At 38.2% G+C, this 12,209-nt stretch overlaps 1 protein-coding gene across 1 annotated transcript in view; it reads left to right on the top strand.

Annotated features, from left to right (window-relative positions):
• TRIM37 (tripartite motif containing 37) overlaps window positions 1-12,209 on the top strand; it is a 135,445-nt gene that overhangs the window by 98,422 nt on the left and 24,814 nt on the right. The window contains exon 18 of the mRNA XM_012648450.1: window positions 7,748-7,942. Coding sequence (XP_012503904.1) covers window positions 7,748-7,942 — 195 coding nt within the window. The remainder of the gene's footprint in view (window positions 1-7,747; window positions 7,943-12,209) is intronic.

Raw genomic sequence — 12,209 nt, forward strand, 5'->3', positions numbered from 1 at the left:
TTAATTAAGTATGTGAATCTCAGTTAGAACTATTAAAAGCTAGCTTTATACTGCTTCTATTTTATCCATGTTGCTCTTAGTATGAACACTGGTGTGTTCTTTAACATGCTTCAGTAACTAAAGATGTCTTAAATACTAGTCCTCACCATTTAAACTTCCAGCCTAAGCCCTTCCTACACCTCACTTTAATCTAATCCTGGGTGATCTCATCCACACCTGTGTTTCAGTTACTATCTGTATGCTGATTAGTCTCCAAGTTCTCTGTCTAGCCATTATTTTTCCCATGACTTCTAGACCCATAGAGCAGTCTCAGTGTGACTCAGCACCTCCCAAACAGGAATCATTATCTTTCCATCTGCCAGCCTGGCTGTCAGCAGTAGCTGCCATCTTAGTGACTGATAGTGCTATAAATTCTTTACTTCTTCCTCTGTCTCAAACTCTGCCTTTAATGTATTACTAAGATCTGTTGGTACTACCTCCTAAATAGTGCATAAATTCATTTGTTACTCCCACTCCTTTGCCATTCCTAGTCCAGATCTCTGTTTTTTACAGCAGCTTCTCATCTGGGTTCCTTGTATCCATTATTTCTCTTCTCCATTATATTTTCCACAGCATGAATTCAGGATGAGGGTTTTTTTCTCCCCTTCTAATTAATATCTGATCATGTCAATTCTCTACTTAAAAACCCTTTATTAGATTTCATTTATTTATAAGATAAAATCCAAACTCGTTAATATGGCACACAAGTAGTTCATGTCCTGGTTCCTGCTTCCTTCTTTAGGCGTACTTGTTCCTATGTGTCATTCTTTAGTCAGGAGGAACTTCTTTCAGCCTCTCAAATGTGCCTTGTTCTCTCTCACCTCTTTGCTTCCCACCATGTTCCTTCTACCTTTGCCTCATCCTGGGCATAGTCAACTCCTAATCCTTCATTTTAGCTTACATTTCATTTCTTCCTGAAAGCCCTCCGTGACTGTTTACTTTGGGTACCTTTTCCTGCTCTTTCAGATTAACCTATTGGGACATTTATTAAACATTGTAATTGCTTATTTAGCTGCCCATTTTTCTTGTTCATCTCTGAGCTCAGGCCAAGATCATGTGTGTCTTCCTCACATTTGTATTCCTAGTATTTAACGCAATATAAGAGGGGCCATTTACTATTTTCAGATAAATGTTGAGTGAATATACTTTATTACTAATTGTTAGATGTAATTTTCAAAGTTTTAAAAAGTATGGAAAAATTCAGAGACTATCTCTGTGCAAAATGGAAGATGAGTGTACTGAGTCGAGACAATGGAATATTCTTCAGCCTCGTATATGTTTAGTTAGGCCTACTTTCCTTTCTTAAACTATGTGGTAGGGAAGTTCTCATATGTAACATTTTTACACATTCAGGGTAAACAGATTATATTTTTCTAAATTTATTCATCAAATATTTACTGAGCATTTAACTTGAACTGGGCATTATTTTACTGTCTGTAGATACAGTGTTGAATAAAAAGATATCCCTGTTCTTATGGAGCTTATGTTCTAATTCTAAATATTGTAATTCGGGCACTATATTCTAGGTATTGAGGATACAATAATAAAACAAACAGTTTATTTTTATCATATGCTTTGGGAAATTTATATATTTGGCAAACATTTGTTGAATATCATGCCTATTTCAAGATTTCTGGAAAATATAACAAAAACTTACTCTTAAGTAATTTATAACCTAAAAGTAAATAGATATATGAACAATTAGATGGAATATGACAGTACACATGTAGAAGAATTCGATTATTTATTTAGATAATTCCTCCTCTAGGAGATGGAATATAATTTCTCACCCCTTGAGTATAGGCTATGCTTAATGACTTGCTTCCAAACAGGCTTTCAAATAGGACAGTGTCAAAGGGGAAAACATAACTTTACAGTGGAGAAACTTGGCAAACATTATCTAGCCAGGTGATCAAATTTAGCATCATCTGATAAATGATGTACTCTTAATATGATGTGTTGAGAATGGCACTTTATGGTATCTTCCTCTTAAATTCCCATAAAAATAATCTAAACATAAGAAAAAAAATCACACAAACCCTAACTGAGGGACATTGTACAAAATACCTGATTTGTGCTACTCAGAAACAAGGAAAATCTGAGAAGCTGTCACAGACCAGAGTAGCCTAAAGAGACATAACCAGCTTAAAGTAATTTAATATTCTGAATGAGACTCTGGGACAGAAAAAGAACATTAAGAGAAAACTAATGAAATCCGAATAAAGTATGGAATTTAGTTAATAATATTATATCAATATTGGTTCATTAGTTCTTATAAATACACCATAGTAATGAAAGATGTTAACAGTGGGAAACTGAGTGTTGGATGTACAGGAACTCTGTATTATCTTTTCACCCTTTCTGTAAATCTAAAAACTATTCTAAAATAAAAAGTTTTTTTTAAAAAAATAAGGCAGTGAACAAAAGCTGGATTAGGGGTGAGGTGGGGTATGGTGTGGAAATGCTTTTTTGTTATATGCTAATTATGAAGGAATTCAAGCCTGGAATGGTTAATGGAATATTTAGAAAACTTAAAATATTCCAGGAGTGAAAATGGTGAGAACCCAAAATAAGGCAGTAGTAGCACTTGGGATGGAGAAGAAACTTCTTTTTTTTTGAGACAGAGACTTACTCTGTTGCCTGGGCTAGAGTGCTGTGGCATCAGCCTAGTTCATAGCAACCTCAACCTCCTGGGCTCAAGCAGTTCTCTCTCTGCCCCCTGAATAGCTGGGACTACAGGTGCACACCACCACGCCCAGCTGATTTTTTCTATTTTTAGTTGCCCAGCTAATTTTTTCTATTTTTAGTAGAGATGGGGTTTGTCTCTTGCTCAGGCTGGTCTTGAACCCTTGACCTCAAGCGATCCTCCTGCCTCAGCTTCCCAGAGTGCTAGGATTACAGGCATGAGCCACCTCACCCAGCCGAGAAGAAACCTTTTCAGAGATGTTAAGTAGTTAGAATCTATAGGACTTGGAGTCTAAATGGATGGGTTTGAGTTGGTAGAGATGTCTGGATGACTCCTTATGGTTTCTAGCTTAGGTTGTGCTATTACATAAGATAGGAGTTCAGGAGCAGTAAGTAATATATTCAGTTTGATCCATGTTGAGTTTGAGAGATCTGTGGGACATCCACGTGTTGATTCCCAGACCCATGTGTCTAACTGCTTATGGGATCGCAGCTGTATAGTCTGGCCTGGAAATATAGTATATTGATTAAAAAAAAAAAACCTGTCATTTCTATTAATCATAATAAGTTAATTAAAAGTATTATCCAAAAGACTTGTCCATAATGTAGTAAAAACTTCTACAAATCAGTAAGATAGCCTCCTAGAAAAAAAGGGCAAAAGACTAGACACTTCACAAGGAGACTGTCTAGATGGCCAGTACACATTTTGTCAGAGAAATGCAAATTATGTGTCCCACTGTCAATCTCTGGAGTTTATCCTGCTTGGAGTTTATTGAGCTCCAATAATTGGAGATTAATATTTTTTATCATATTTGGGAAAATTTCAGCCATTATTTCTTTAAATATTCTTTGACTCTGGCTCTTTCTCCCCTTTCCTACAGAAGTCACTCCCATTATGTGTATTTTGGTGTACTTGCTGGGGTCCCACAGGTTTCTGAGGCTCTGTTCATTTTTCTTCATTCTTTTTCAGGAAATGTCAAATTAAAACCATGATAAACATACCACTACACACTGACTATATGGTTAATATTTTTTAAAACTGGCTATACTAAATGTTGAAAGCATGTGAAGATACGGAAACTCTCACCCTGCTGGTGGGAAGGAAAATTGATGCCACTACTTTGGAAAACTGTTGGGCAATATCGGCTAAAACCTAACATACACATGCCCATGGCTGCATGAGTTCCAACAGAAATGTTAGCCAGTGTTATAAGGTGTTTTATTTTTTTTTAATATGAGCTTCAAGAGCAGTTGTCTGCTTATAGTTTAGTAGCTTTATTATTTTTTTTATTTTTTGAGACACAGTCTTGCTCTGTCACCCTGGCTAAGTGCAGTGTCATCATCATAGCTCACAGCAACCTCAAACTCCTAGGCTTAAGCAATCCTCCTGCCTGAGCCTCTTGAGTAGCTGGGACTAGAGGTGTGTGCCACCATGCCTGGCTACTTTTTTTCTATTTTTTGGTAGAGACAGGGTCTTGAACTCACAACCTCAAGCGATCCTCCTGCCTCGGCCTCCCAGAGTGCTGAGATTATAGGTGTGTGCCATCATGCTTGCCAGCTTTATTTTTAATAGAGAAAAGCTAGAAGCAACCTACATTCTTTTCCAGTAGAATAGAGAAATAAACCGGATATATTCATATACTGGGATGCTGCACAGTAATAATGAAAATGAAGAAACTACTATGTACAGCCATATAGATGAATCTCATGAACATAATATTAAGCAAAGAAGCAGCGTATAAGAGTTCATACATTTATATAACTTCAAAACAGGCAAAGTTAGTCGATTTGTTTACATTAGGATGAAAATTACTTTGAGGGAGAGTATGAGTAGTGAGCAATTTGAGGAGGCATGGGGGGGAGTTCTGGGGTGCTAGTAATCTATTTCTTCATCTGGGTGCGATGACTTTGTTTTTTTGTTTGTTTGTTTTTTTGAGACAGAGTCTCGCTCTGTTGCCCAGGCTAGAGTGGCGCGGCATCAGCGTAGCTCACAGCAACCTCAAACTCCTGGGCTCAAGCAATCCTCCTGCCTCAGCCTCCTGAGTAGCTGGGATTACAGGTGCATGCCACCACACCCAGCTAATTCTTTCTGTAGTAGAGACAGAGTCTCACTCTTGCTCAGGCTGGTCTCAAACTCCTGACCTCAAGCATTCCTCCTGCCTCAGCCTCCTGGAGTGATAGGATTACAGGCGTGAGCCATGGCACCCAGCCTGATGACTTTGTGAATATGCATTAGGCTATACATTTATGTTTGAGACACACTCAGTAATTATGACAGTATTAGCTCAGAAAGAGAGGAACTAAAATAGATGCTAAAGCCTTTGATGACTGAGGGGGAATACAATAGTGGGTAGAAAGGTTAGGAGCATGTGGAAGGAAAGTAGGTAAAGATCATTAACCACAAAGGAAAGGAGTTTTTGTTCAGTGGTAAGAATAATGGCCTGGGAAACCAGTGAGAAAAAGGATTTTGCTAATACTGCTTTCTGTACTGGAAGTACATTTAACATGGGAGAATGAACAACTTCCACTTTTAAAGAAGAACCAGATATTAGGGAAGTAGATAACAAACACTGGGCTTACTATTCCTCAGAATCACCTGAGTAGCCGTTTGGGAAAAGGTCCTGGATCCCACTTCAGTATTCTCATTTCGTATATCTAGGATAGAGCTAGGAACCTATAATTTTTAAAGTTTCTTCACTTGACTGATATTTAGCCTGATTTTGGAACTACTCGGTAAAAGAAAAGAAGTCCGAAATAGTTTCAATGTGAAGGGGGAATAGTTTTCTGCTATTTATTAGGAATTGCAGTGGATACACAGGCTGGGAAGAAAAATCGACAGTGAGATGATAATCCTTAGAAGAGGAGGTAGAAGAACTGGGAGAAAGTGAGAACATGAGGATGTGAAAAACATAAATTACTAATTGGCTTGGAGGTTCTGAATAATGGAACTTTTCTCCTAAGTTATTTCCTGCTGAATCTCTTTAATACTCATGGGTAGTCAGAACCTGATTATTTTATAAGACTTCACTGCGTATAGGCTTTTAAAAATGTGTTGTCTCTTTAGAATGTATTTAAATAGCTTTATTAAAGGACAGTTTTAAGCAACATTTCCATACCTAATATTTGCTAGGCCTTATACTAGGCACTAGAAAAAAGTCACTTGTTTTCCTTGGGTTAAGGAGCTTAGTAAAATATAGGTGGTATGGGCATGACATCTGCTCACCGATATTTGTAATATGCGTCAGTCATTAACAAGTTCTATCGGAGAACTTCACATCATACTCCAGTATTTAATTAAGCTAGAAAAAGTCTACCAAACTGTAATGACCTATACATTTTGCTGTCCAGAGACCTGGATCAGATTCCTATTAGGTCATTAAATATGAAATGTCTGATTTTGAATCAAAAGTTTATTTATATCTCAAGAAGCAGCACGGTTAATCAAAGTATGCACCTAAACTATCAGCACAGTTTTGCCATCTTAACGGTAGGTTGTTTATGCCAGCAGCAAAGAAGCCTGGAGAGTGAGTGGCAATGAAATTGCAAAAGGCATTTTGCATAGCTTGTTGAGAATTGAATATTTTTCTTTGCAAGACGTGGTCCAAAGCCTGGAAGAAGTGGTAGTTGGTGCAAAGTCTGGTGAATACGGTAGATGACAGAGAGTTTCCAAGTCCAGCTTCTGTAGTTTGAGCAGCGTTGTTTGTGCAACATGTGGTTGAGCGTTGTCGTGCAAGAGGATTGGCCTATCTCTATTGACCAATCTCAGCTGCTCAATTGCAAGCATCCTCATCATTTCGTCCAATTGGTTGCAATAGAAATCAACAAGGTTTCATGAAGCAGTAGTGGGTAATACCAGCACTGGACCACAAAACAGACACTATTAGCTTTTTCTGATGATTATTCGGTTTTGGATTGTGTTTCAGCACTTCATCTTTATCCAACCATTGTGCTGAATGCTTGTGATTATCAAAAAGAATCCATTTTTCATCGCACATAACAATATGGTATGGAAGTGGTTTGCCTTTATGTCATGACAGCAAAGAAAGGCAAGCTTTGAGACGATTTCTGTTCTGACATTTGAATTTGTGTGGTAACCTTCTATCCAGCTTCTTTACATTGCCAATTTGTTTCAAATGGTCCAATGTTGTTGGAATAGTAACATCAAACCTTGCTGCTAATTCACATATAGGTTGAGATGGATTTGCTTCTATTACAGCTTTCAGCTCATCATTGTCCACCTTGGTCTCAGGTCACCCACATGGCTCATTTTCAAGATTAAAATCACCAGAACAGAAATTCTTAAACCGTTGATGTACTGTGCATTTATTAGCCACATCCTTCCCAGAAACTTTGTTGATATTTTGAGCTATCTGTACTTTATTGGCTCCACAACGGAACTCAAACTTGAAAATAACACAAATTTTTGACTTATCCAAGGTTTCACAAAAATTGCTCTAAAAAAAAAGTGAAAGATAATCACAAGCCAAACCGTGCATTTGAAAGTCTGAGGATGTACCTTCATAATAAAAATAAAACAAGAAGTGTCAGAGTGAAATGTAGAGAACTCAACTGTCAAACTTAGTACTTAATGAAATTGGACACTTTGTACTTAATAACCTAATATTTTGGTGTCTAGTTATTTGGAATCTGTTACACTGTGGGCATTTACCTTTCATCTAAGACCAGTGGGTCATGGGATATAATTTCCTTATCCTCACCCTCACCCATCATCCCCCCAATTGTGCACATTGTACACGTCATCTTTTATTTCTGGGGCTTAGCATGGGGTTGATGCTTACTCCTGAATTCTAGGTACTCATGAGGCCTCTGATCAGTCACTGTGCTAGTATACATCTCTCTGACAGTCTGGTTTCTTCTTTGTGTTTCTCATCGTGAACCTGAACTCTTAGGAGATAGGTCCATAAAGAAATATTCAAACAATGTTAGCCAGTTTTTTGAAGTATACTTAAATGTGCAAATATACATTATATGTACATTTTCTACATCTCAATTTCTTTTGCAGGTAGTAGCCATGGCTATGTGGGTGCCAGTAGCAGAATGTCAAGAAGAACACATTTATGCTCTGCTGCTACCAGTAGTTTATTAGACATTGATCCATTAATTTTAATACATTTGTTGGACCTTAAGGACCGGAGCAGTATGGAAAATTTGTGGGGCTTACAGCCTCGCCCACCTGCTTCACTTTTGCAGCCTACAGGTAAAATAATAACAATGATAATTTCCCTTTTTCCTGTCGTTCTCTAAAAGAACTCTTTAATTTTGATTCCAGTATTTCAGCTAAGTGTTGGAACATGGTGTATTTCTGTAGCAAATTGATTTTTTATTATATGCCAAAAAAATGACATTTATATGTAACAAATTAATTTTTTTGTTCGGTGATGTTTTGTGCAAAAACAAAGTAAAAATGCCTATAAGAAGGTTTTTAATATGATTTGCTACTTAGAGTGTGCCTAACTGACTGACTGATTCATGTGAAGTACAATTGTCCTCTTTGTGAATGGACTTCGAGTTTTTCAGGCCTCATGAATTCCCTGACTTCCAAGTAGAACTGTGTCTAAATTGAATGTAGAAAAAGATTTTACTTTTTACTCTTGCTTCATCATTCAATAGATTAAAAATGTATTCCAATTGGCAGCAGTGTTTTATATGCAAAAGTTGTTTGTTAAAGATAAATTACAGTTGGAGATTTGTACAGATTTGCACGGATGCAGATTTGTGTCATCATAATTGGGCTTTTTGAAATCAGGGATGGAGTCATTTTGGACAGCTAAGGATTTACCTTTAAAAGCTACATTTTAGGGCCGGGTGTTGTGGCTCATGCCTGTAATTCTGGCACTTTGAGAGGCTGAGGCAGGAGGATCACTTGAGGCCAGGAGTTCAAGACCACCCTGGGCAACATAGTGAGACTCCCATCTCTACAAAAAATTGAAAAAAAAAAAATCATCTGGGCATGGTGGCACATACCTATAGTCCTAGATACTTGGGAAGCTGAGGCAGGATCACTTGAGCCCAGGAGTTTGAGGTTGCAGTGAGCTGTGATGACACCACTGCACTCTAGCCCAGACAACAGAGTAAGAACCATATCTACCCCCACCCCCCAAAAAAGGTATTATAGACGAGACTCTTAATTCTAATTAGCCTTATGACTTAGGACAGTCAGGAAGGCTTCTTATCTTATAATGTAAGACCCCATAGCACTTTACACTTTCCTGTCTTTGTACTTATTACACAGTGTTGTTAACAGCTGTACCAGGTTCATTACCCACTGCTCAAAAGGAAGCCGATACAATGAGACAACAGGGGGTTACAGCAGATGAAGAGTTTAATATCACAGGCATCACACGAGGATATGGGAGGAAGTCTCCAAATCTGTCTTTCTGAGAGTTTGGCAGAAAGGGTTTTTAAAGATAGTTTGGCGAGGCAATTGGGTCTGCTGATTGTCTGGGTTTGGGGTGGAACCATAGTAGGGTAGAAATCGTTGTCTTCTGCTTAGTCAGTTCCTTGGGTGGGAGGTGGGTCGCAAGACCAGTTGAGTCAGTTCCTTGGTATGGGCCACTGGTCTGAGTGGGTCACCCAATCCACTGGAATTCAGGGCCTGGAAGATACCTTAAACACTAGCCTTAAGTTTGACAAGAGTGATGTTATCTATGGGAGTAATTCGGAAAGTTAAGAATCTTTATGACTTATATGTGACTTAGAGTAACAATTATAGGAAAGCAAACTAGGGACAATGGCTAGTTATATATTTTTAAACTATATGCTATTTTTAAACTATAAACCTTTGTACAGTTCAGGCCTCTACCACAGTTCCCACCTTGTAGCCCTTTATCAGTTTTTATAAAGGGCAGTTTCAGTATTGAAATTGATTATTTTTTCTTTTTCCCAGCTGGACTGGGAGCTTTATGGTGGTAAAAAGTCAGGGTGTTTTCCTTGTTCACTGCTGTATCCCCTGCCCAACACAGTGCTTAGCATTTAAAACAGGCTTAGTAAATGTTTATTGACTGATTATCAGATGATGAGTGTTTATTTAATTTTTTTTGCATTTTTCCATTTGGGATTTTTACTCCTCCTTTCCCATTCTTGTCAGTTTCTGGTAATAATAAACTGAAACATATAGGTTAATAGAGATGTTCATATTTAAGTCCATGTACATGTGGAGTGGGAAGTGGGAGCCACAAAGATTGTTTTAGCAAACATATTAAGTATTTTTGTGTGTGGCCTAGAATACAAAGATCACTTAAGATCTGATCTCCACCATGAAATTGTTCATAGTCTACGTGTTTATCTTCCATATTGTAATGTAAGTTCTTTGGTAGAAATATAATCTGCGTATTATACAAATTTAGATAAGAATTGAGGAGGGGGATGTTGATGGTGCAGATGCCTAAAAGAGGGAACATTTAAGGTTATATCTGATGAGTTTGGGTTGGCAGAGAAAGAAAGGGAAAGGGAATAGTATATGTAAAAAGAATGGAACTGTGATAGAGCAAGGCCCATGTATTAGAAAGAGTTATAAGGAATTCCAAAAGATTAGGGTATATTTGGGATGGAGGTAGAAGATACAAAGCTGCTGAGAAATAAGGTAGAATCAGATAATGAAGGGCATGTGTGCCTTGTTGGTACTTTCCTATAGAATGCTATGTGGGGGAGTTCTAAGCAGGAAAGTAATGTCTGTTTTTTCCCTTCTCTACAGCAAAAGAGGCCAAGAGAAAGTAATGTCTTTTACGAGCTGGGGTCTACTAGCTCTAGCCCAGGCCTGAGTGCAGTGGTATAATCTTAGCTCATTGCAGCCTCGAACTCCTGAGCTCAAATCAGCCTCCTAGCTCACTGTGGTCAGCTAGGACTATAGGTGGTATGCACCACCCTGCCTGGCCAATTTTTTAATTCTCTGTAGAAATGAGATCTCACTGTTACCCAGGCTGGTCTTGAACTCCTGGCCTCAAGCAATCCTCCTGCCTTGGCCTCCCAAAGTGCTAGGATTATAGGGGTGAGCCTTAGTGCCTGGCCTGATGATAGGTTTTGGAAAACTGCTCTGGCGTCATGGTGAACAATGCGTCAGATGGGAACTGTGCTACAGAGTGTTTTCACAAACATTGAATTTTCTGAGCCTCACAACAACCCTGTTATGTGTATATTATTATCTTCATTGTACAAATAAACATATAGACTCAGAGAAGCTGATGGACTAAGAAAGTTACGATGTCTAAATGGTGGACCTAAGACCAGATTCCAACTTTCTAAAATCTCTGGTCATGTTCTGTTACGAATGCTTTTAACTGCAAGTAACAAAATGCTTCTAACTGGTGGTTTAAATAATAAAGGCACTTAATTATGCATATTAAGAAATCTGGAGGTAGGTGATTTCAGGATCATCAGGGGGCAGGGTGCAAGATGGTCTTCCTGTCATACTTTGCCTCTTCTCTTATAGTAATAAGATAGCTACCATAGCTCCAGGCATCCTGTATTCACAGGAGTGTGTCACTAGCAAGAAGAAAAAGGCTAGGCAGGAAAGAGACCTTATTCCCATGACCTTGGAGTTACTAGTATCAAGATCACTGACTCTGGAGGCAGACTCTTTGGTTTGAATTCAAGCTCCTTTAACTTACTGTGTTTACCTTGAGTATGTTATGCAACCTTTCTGTGTCTTGTTTATAAAATGGAGTTAATAATAGTAATAGTTAATAGTAGTACTTTCATAGACTTAAGGTAAGACAAAAAAATAATAGTACTTACTTACCTCATAGGGTTGATATGAGAAGATTAAATAGCTTAATATTTTTGCCCAACACACAGCAAGTTCTTTATAGGTGTTCGTTAAATAAGTAAACACAACAAAATCTCCCTGTCAGGGTAGAAAATCTTTCCCAGAAGTTGCCCAGTAGTCTCTTGGCCAGAACTGGGTCATGTGCTGATTCTAAACACTGTCAGAAAGGAATGAAATGAGACTAGTCATGGACCCAAGTATACCCTGAGGCTGAAGGAGGGACCTGATCTCCCTGAGCACATTGCTGCCCACTTGGTTGATACCTGAACACAATCTGGGTCCTTTTGGCAAGATATTATAGAAGTAGGGGAATGGCTGTTGGGCAGACCCCAATGTCTACCTTTTACTGTAGTTCCTCTGGTGTGGCAAAAGGTGGTTGTAACATTTAAGAAGGTTCAGCTATCATTTCTGCTACAAAAGGATTTGTTCATTGTTCTAGTTAGGGTGCCTCTTGGTCCCCTGGTTTTGTTGTTGGTTTTTTTTAATTTGCTTGGTTTCTTTTGCTTTGAGTCAGTCATGATATTCTTCGATTTCCAAAATATCTGCCTCTTTTTACCTTCCTGCAATAGAACAGAAGTGTGTATTTCCCTTACTTGTGCTTTTTATAAATATTTGGGTAGGGGGAGAAGAAATTGAAAACAACTTCAACTACTTCTCTGGGAAGAGAGAAAACTCACTTTAGTGGATTAAAAAATTCAGT

Source organism: Propithecus coquereli, unplaced genomic scaffold (assembly GCF_000956105.1).
Source record: "Propithecus coquereli isolate 6110/MARCELLA unplaced genomic scaffold, Pcoq_1.0 Scaffold285, whole genome shotgun sequence".
Taxonomy (NCBI): domain Eukaryota; kingdom Metazoa; phylum Chordata; class Mammalia; order Primates; family Indriidae; genus Propithecus; species Propithecus coquereli.